The 8,189-nt window shown below is 33.2% G+C and overlaps 1 protein-coding gene across 1 annotated transcript in view; it reads left to right on the top strand.

Annotated features, from left to right (window-relative positions):
- The first annotated feature begins 6,110 nt into the window (after nucleotides 1–6,110).
- LOC111058185 (protein artichoke) overlaps nucleotides 6,111–8,189 on the top strand; it is a 105,383-nt gene continuing 103,304 nt past the window's right edge. The window contains exon 1 of the mRNA XM_039422797.1: nucleotides 6,111–6,271. Coding sequence (XP_039278731.1) covers nucleotides 6,261–6,271 — 11 coding nt within the window. The 5' untranslated portion in view covers nucleotides 6,111–6,260. The remainder of the gene's footprint in view (nucleotides 6,272–8,189) is intronic.

Here is an 8,189-nt window from a genome sequence, read left to right as displayed (position 1 = left end):
GGAGAACAGTTGTCGGGGAGAATGGTTGGCGCGTTCCCTTCAACGAGTACAGATTTTTCTCTTTAGTTCTTGATGAGAATAAATACTGTAAGGTAATGAAACCCACGATCGTTGCAGCGATAGCACACTGAAGTAGGGATATACAGTCTATCAGGATACGCCGGGTCACCATCTTGAGAGATAATGATTAAAACATTACCAATTGAAAACATTTAAGTATCATATATAGTTCATTATTCAATAGCCTTTCTCATACAGATTCATGCTTCCTTCTCGACACCCATGCTTCACTTCCGTAAATCAATGTAGGTACTGCCAGAGCTCTGTAAAATTTGATCTAGTTATTCATTCTGGCTCTACCTTTGAGGGATCGAATAATTGCTTCACAAACCAGGTTAAAGAAAAGGTTATTGCATTGCCTGGATTCCAATAACTTCTTTAAGAAGCAACAGTTTGGATCCCAGGGAGAACCTTAATACAGAGTTTGCCTTACAGCACTTTCTAAAAAATGTCTATTTAGGTCTGAATAGGGGATATGGTGGCCAGGCATTGGGTCTCTTTATTGATGTCAGCAAGGCTTTAGACACTGTTAACCTTAGTCTATTGCTTTATAAGTTGTGGAGGGCATCAAGAGAGTGGCATTTGACTCGATGAGAACACTCATGCAGGGTAGAAAACAGGCAGTTCATATGAAGAATGCCACAAGTGATCTGTTAGTTATCCATCATGGAGTATTGCAAGGCTCTCTTCTTGGACCCTTATTATTCCTCATTTATGTCAATGACTTGTCCAAGGGTGAATTTAGAGGTCAGTTAACTGCTTTCGCAGATGATAACCTGCACTGGCCTACATGAACACACATGATCAACTTTGAGTAGATCAGCATGTCCTTAATAAACTGTCACTATGGTTCACCTGCAATAAGCTATCAATGAATGTCAATAAATTACATCTTATTTAGTCTCACTGGCACTCAGCGTTTTGATGTTTCTCTTCACCTTCATGCCTGCAGCTGCAGCCGTGAATGCTACAATTGCTCAATAGTTAGTGGTGAAGACAACAGTTAAATATTTGGGTGTCCTCCTTGACCTTAATTCAACATGGTAGACTCACATCTCAAACCAAAAGAGATCTTTATATTTTTACCTGAGGACAATGTATCAGTTGAAAGATATCTGCAATATCAACACACGAAAAGAGTTAATTATTATTTTGCTCATGCCATAATCAACTATGAGTTGAGCTGCTGGGGCAGTACCTACTTCACAACTATGCACCAATAATCAGGCTTCAAAAATCATTTATAAGGTTATTAGTTGCCGGATTGGGGCCTCCTGAAAGTTCATTCCCACTTCTCTATAAACTTGGCATCTTCCCAGTAAGACACTTGTATGTATTCAGGGTGCTCTCTATTTTCTATTCAATAAGAGTGGAAATGATGGCGTGTCAATAGATTATAATAATAGGTACTATTATAGATCCTCATCGTACAAGGTGGGCTGATCAGGGTGTTTTCTGGGGTATTAGGCCAAACTGCTGCACTCTATTTGAAAAATCGTTTATTTTCCTGACACCTGAATTCTCCAATCTATTAACTACCCCTATAAAAGATCCATACAATAACAGCAATAGAATACAGCAAATAAAAGGGAACCTGAAAAATGGCTGCTTTCCATTAGCCATGAAAGATTGTAAGTTCTTTATCATGTTACTGTTAAGCAATTCTCGTTTTCATCCCTGTATGAGTAATTAACCTAACTTAGTTTCAGCATAAATGTAATGTGATTCTGACAAAACAATTGAAGTAATATTTGAAAGAGTAAAATATAACAATTACAATATAAAAGAATATTGCTAATTAGTTTATGCATTTCATTGGAAAAATCAAGTTCCATGAATAATATATCTAATAAGATTTTTAAAATAATATCTAAAATCAAAAATATAAGCATACGTTGATAATATTATAAAAATATCCTACTTTGAATAACATAATGATGTGATTAATTCAATCTATTATTCAAAGCCAGAATCCAGAATTATTCAGAGTCCAGCAAATATACTGGATTCTGTGTTGTTTGGATGTCAATTTTACATGCATATAAAAATGCAATTTATTTGTCATGCCCCCGTGGGTTGAGGGAGCTTTGAGTCGATCATCGTACTCAAGAATGTGTTGAAAACCAGAATTCACCCACAGTATCCATGCTTGTCGTATGAGGCCACTAAAATGGACCTCAAGGCAACTCCAGAAGTTGCCTTGCCTTCAAACCCACGGGATCTGCCTCATCAGGAGGTACAAAAAGGAAAACCCAAGAGACCAGTGATGGGTGAAAAACCAGGCACAAATGTGGGTCAAGAGTCAAGGGTGGCCGGCTGCCCTAGAGGCAAGTTGGCCGACCTTTCCTCAGCGGAAGGACCTACAAAGAAGGCCAGGAGTGGAAATCACGTAGATCACGAGGACTAATCAGTCTGAAGAGACTGCCAAGAATATCATACTGGATTGCGACAAGGATTGCAACCAGGTGATGAATGGAATGCTAGTATAGGGAAAAACTCCTGGTTCTTGTAAAGGACATAGGTATTGGTTTGCCTAACTAACATACTACTTGGGAACACAATAAGCTTCGGTTGATGTGTGGGGTTCTTTGAACCTTTGGATCCTTGAATCCGTCCCTTCAAAAACAATAAACAATACATATGCCATATTATCAAAACTATTGGATTTTCGACCCAACTACTTCACTATATCAGTGATTTAGTTTTTCTTATTAAAGATAGATTTTTGTCATTCTGTTAGTGCTAAACCGGATTTTAGATTGTAAAATGTTGTTTTTATCCATTTTTTATTATTTGTTTTATCACTTTTATGCTTACTTTGAAGAACTTTATTTCTATATATTTGATGATGCTCTAATAATGCGGACGTGGCCTTGTTAATAATGTCATTTTCATACAGTATTTTCATTTTATATTGGTTAATTATGGTGTACTTTTGCTGCACAGTGCAACTAATTTCAATTCTAAATTATATTTATTATTGCCTTACAATATTGTTAAAAGTTTGATATTCGAATTTATTTGTTTACAAAGTTTTCATAAGTATTGTTTATTTTATTTTATCTTCACTTTGTACTGTATGCGCAATATGTATGCTATTTTGTATTGTATACCGTTAAAAAAGTCTGTAAATTTTGTTGTTTTTTAGTCGAAATGAAACCTATTATTATTATTATATTATTATTATTATATTATTATTATTATTATTAGTATTATTATTATTATTATTATTATTATTATTATTATTATTATTATTATTATTATTATTATTATTATTATTATTATTATTATTATTATTATTATTATAAGTTGTGTGAACTGTTTTGTAGACTGACTGAATACCCAAAATTAAAAAAAAATCAGAGAATGGACAGACAGGCAACCATAATATTTGACAGATTGAACTTTTAAGATAAACTAAACACATGAACTTTAATTTCAATCAAAATTTTATCACTTCACTATTAAATTATAAATAACATGAGCAACAAAAAAAATAGGTATTCAAATCAATAGCAATATATTCTAATATCAGGCACACAACTCTTTGGATAAATTAACGTTGTTTACAGAAAGATGAAATGAATTAAACTAACAGAAAAGCAACGAGTGCTCCCTTTGCAGTAGAGATAAAACTTCCTTATCAATAACGATACGGGCAGGCCTACACAGATAAGACAATTTTGAGAGTACTCCATTAACTTTGAAAATGAATTATCATACTCTCACCTTCTTTGAGACATACAAACAGAATAAAAAAAAATAATAAAATAAAGGATGAAACAGAGCTCACAACACGCACAAAAACCCAAAATCAATCAAAATTCACCCTACATACCAGAATAATTATTAAAGCAATAAATTATAAAATTTAAAATTACCACCATCCTACTATTTCAATCATGGATCAGTTATTTGACATAGAACAAATACGAACTAAAACGTACAATAATTTGCAAGACTTTACAAATACTATGATAGAGGAAAACACATTCGAATGTATCATGATCAATATTAGAAGCATAAAAAAACATTGGGACACACTATTAGCAGTCATGGGGAATACATTAGATAGAATAAAATTACTTATCTTGATTGAGACCAATCTAAAAGAGAACGAAATAGAGTCATATGATATTCCAAATTATAATCATTTGAGTTACTGCAGAGAAGAAAGAGCTGGCGGAGGCATACTAATATATTATAAGAAAGAATTGAATATAAAGATAATAGATTACGATTTTCCTGCTAGTGAGTCACTCCTATTTGAATTGTCAATAAACAAAAAAGATTATTTGATTGCAGTATTCTACAGGCCACCTTCAAAAAGTATTAACCAATTCAATGAGCAAATAGAGAATTGGCTACAAACTGTTCATGTGAATAACAAAAAGAATCTTATAATCATGGGAGATATGAACATTGATATCTTGGAGCGAAACATCAATCCACAATCAGAAAGCTATCTTAATATATTGTATACAGCTGGTCTGCAAAATGGAATAAAAGAGCCAACCAGAGAAGAACTGTATGCTGATCATATAACGTCTTCATGCATAGACCACATCAATTCCAGAATAAACCCAAATAAGATAGAGACAATGATTATTAAAATGAAAATAGCAGATCATTATATGATTGGTTTCAAGCTGAATGGAATTGGAACAGAAACATCAGTAACAGATGAATAAATTACAAAGTATAGTGAAAAAATTAAATAGAACTGCCTCTCCAGGAATTGATAATATCAAACCAAAACATATAAGAGACCATTTTGAATACCTGAAAAGAATTCTCCTTCACCTATACAACACAATAATTGAAACAGGAAAAATCCCAATGAAAATGAAAACAACCCTACTCAAACCTATTTATAAAAACGGACAAAAAAAAGATATTCAAAATTACAGACCAATAGGTGGAATCTCAAGTAAGATATGGAATAACCGTTTATGGACATGCTCCGAATTATATCTTGAATCCAGTAGTTCAACTGACTGACAGAATAAGAAGACATTTTTTCCAGAATCTAGACACAAATGCAATACAGATACTCAACTTCAAAAACTTGTACAAATTCATAATACTACAGAAATACTACTTCGAAAATAATTATAGACAGACCAATGAAAATAGATACAATACAAGACACTTGCACTATAGAACACCAGACTTTTATACAGAAATGGGAAAGGCTGTACCGGAATACTTTGTACCGAACATCCTCAACAGCATCCCCAATCACCTCAAGAGCCTCAACACATACGCAGAAGTTAAAAGAGAAATAAAGAGCTATTTCATAACAAATCAATAGAAGAATAGAAGATCAACATATAACTCAATTTAACATATAAATGTAAACATCATAAAAAATATTTATTAATAAATACAAGAAGAAGAAGGAATTATATTATGTTTATGAACCTCTTGCAAGTCTGATAAATAATGTATTAAAACAACACCCCAATATAAGCTAAAATTAGCTTCATGGGGTAGCCACAAAATCTTAATAATAATAGGAAATCTAAATTAATTCTTTCAGTTCTTACAGTTATCATTATTATTGTTATTATTGTATTATGAAGATCTAAATAGATTCTCACGACATAATTATGTGATAAAATATAAGATGTTATTATTTTATGATCTATCATGAACATTGTAAACTATCATATTATGTAATGTGAGAAAAAATTGAATAAAAAAAAATTATTATTATTATTATATTATTATTATTATTATTATTATTATTATTATTATTATTATTATAGACGTTAACCCGGCGTATCCTGGAAGACTAAATATATAACTACTTCAGTGTGCTATCGCTGCACCAATCGTGGGTTTCATTACCTTCCAGCATTTATTCTTATAATTTTGTATCTAATTATCCATGCAAGCCATAGATTCTATATTTGCCAGGTCTACATGACTCAATGGGCATCATCAGTAAAATAATACAGTTATTTTCTACAGAATTGTTGTTTTGAAGTAGTTGATGTGTGTTGCAGAGCCAGCGAGGGGAATGATGCCATGCTCTGTGCCACAAAGCACAGGCCTCTGGTGCACAGGCCAGAGCAGTGCTGGCTGCGGCTGCAGCCGCTCTACTCCTGCAGCTGCTGCTGGTGAATGCGGCTGCCGACTGCCCCAATCCGACTGACTCCATCAAACCTTGTCGATGCTCCATTCGAAATTCAGAAATGCAAATTTGGTTGGTAACTCTTACTCACTACAACACCTCACGTTCTCAGTGCACATGATCATAAAACTAGGCCAGCCAAAAACTACCATCTACCTAAATTCAACTCGGCATGCATTTTGCAGAAGAATGTTTTTAATCAGGAATGGAATTTTCAATAAGCCCCTCAACGAGATATGTCTGAGAAAATGTAGGATTAAAGAATCGTTGCAACAGAGTAACGTGAAAGACCACTTTCACGAGATCCATGATGCAGTGATTTCTTAGGGCTCCTCATGAACATTTCACGAACTCTACCCTAGTGGAAAAGATCAATAGAGATCAATAAAAAAATGTATTGATATCAATAGGTATTTGGGCCAATACACAGCAATAGGCATTCATGGATACCTATTGATGTGTATTGGCGGTGTATTGCTGTGTATTGGCCCAAATACCTATTGATATCAATACACATCAATACATATCCATGGATATCAATACATAACCAGCTGTATTGATATCAATCCATGGATATGTATTGGCCCAAATACCTATTGATATCAATGCACTAGAATAGGTATCCATGGATATCAATACATAACCAGCTGTTGCAACATTTGCAAGGATTAGAATATTCTAACCCAGCTGCGTCAAGCATCAGACAAGGGAGTTATGCTATACCTGTTTAATTATCTATAATCTATATAAGTAGATCGGAATCAGTGAATAGATGTTTATTGACATATTGATAAAAAATCTGGTGTGGTACACTCACACAACTTTCCTTGCTCATTGAACTGTAAGCCTCATTCTTGAACGAGAATAATTCAGGGGAATAACATAATGACGATTGGCGGTAACATATTTGAAACTACGATCAGACTGTATGTGTGTATATAATTATAATTGTTACACTTTTAAATTAAATTTTACACTTTTTCACGTACACTCTACGTGAAAAAGTGTAAAATTTAAAGTTTATCTTTTTATTTATGCTTATGGCTTTTTCGACAGCGAGATCATGTAAGGATGAGAGTGTAGTGTTACACTCTAAATTCACGTAGAAATCCAATGAATGGAAACGAGCTACAGTAACTCAAAACTCAACACTTAGGGAATGGAAAATTCACTTATAAAATCAATGATAAATGCTAGAGAATTCAATGATAAATGCTATATTATTATCCCACTGCCCTGTAAGTGATTAATATAATTAATTGACCGAGCGAAGTGATGTCTAAAGTTAAGTGAATGGACGACACGACTGAGTTTTTAAAAATTGAAACTTTATTAACACTACAACTACAGCAAATACCGAATTAAAGAATTTCGGGAGCCGAGTGCTCTCGTCAAGAGTTTGAGTAGAACTAACTGAAAATAATTAATTGAGACATAAAGAAGACAATGCATAGTCAGCTATATTCTGTAACAATAGGGTTGTAATACTATTACTATAGATATTTAACTCCTCCACCCCTAGACTGAAGCTGTCCTCAGCGATCAGAATTTTGGGTTTGGAGGCAAGGCCCAAGAACAAATGTTGGGGCTTGCGAAGTTGCTGCTACATTAACATTTCTACAATTATTTCGTAAAGAAGTTACATATTTAATAAAGTTATATAATTTAAATACAATAAATATACTAAGAATGACAATAAAACATATAATAAAAATCCAAATATAATAAGTATCGTCTTTTGCAATGCTAAGTTCCTCTATTGCTAGTAGTGGTTCAATCTTAATATTTGCTTCATGTATAATATCAAAAGAAAAGTTTGTTTTCGATTTACGAAATGGAACTTCAGATGGGATTGTTATATCACTTTCCCAATATTCATGTATTTTAGGATGTTCGAATAACTGTTCTGACTTATTAAGATACAATAATTGAGTTGATTTTGGATATAATGTAGTGTTCTTTTTGTCTGATAAAATAATAGCTTTGTCAA

The sequence above is a fragment of the Nilaparvata lugens genome, chromosome 3, assembly GCF_014356525.2.
Source record: "Nilaparvata lugens isolate BPH chromosome 3, ASM1435652v1, whole genome shotgun sequence".
Taxonomy (NCBI): Eukaryota; Metazoa; Arthropoda; class Insecta; order Hemiptera; family Delphacidae; genus Nilaparvata; species Nilaparvata lugens.
This window is presented reverse-complemented; position numbering and strand designations above follow the sequence as displayed.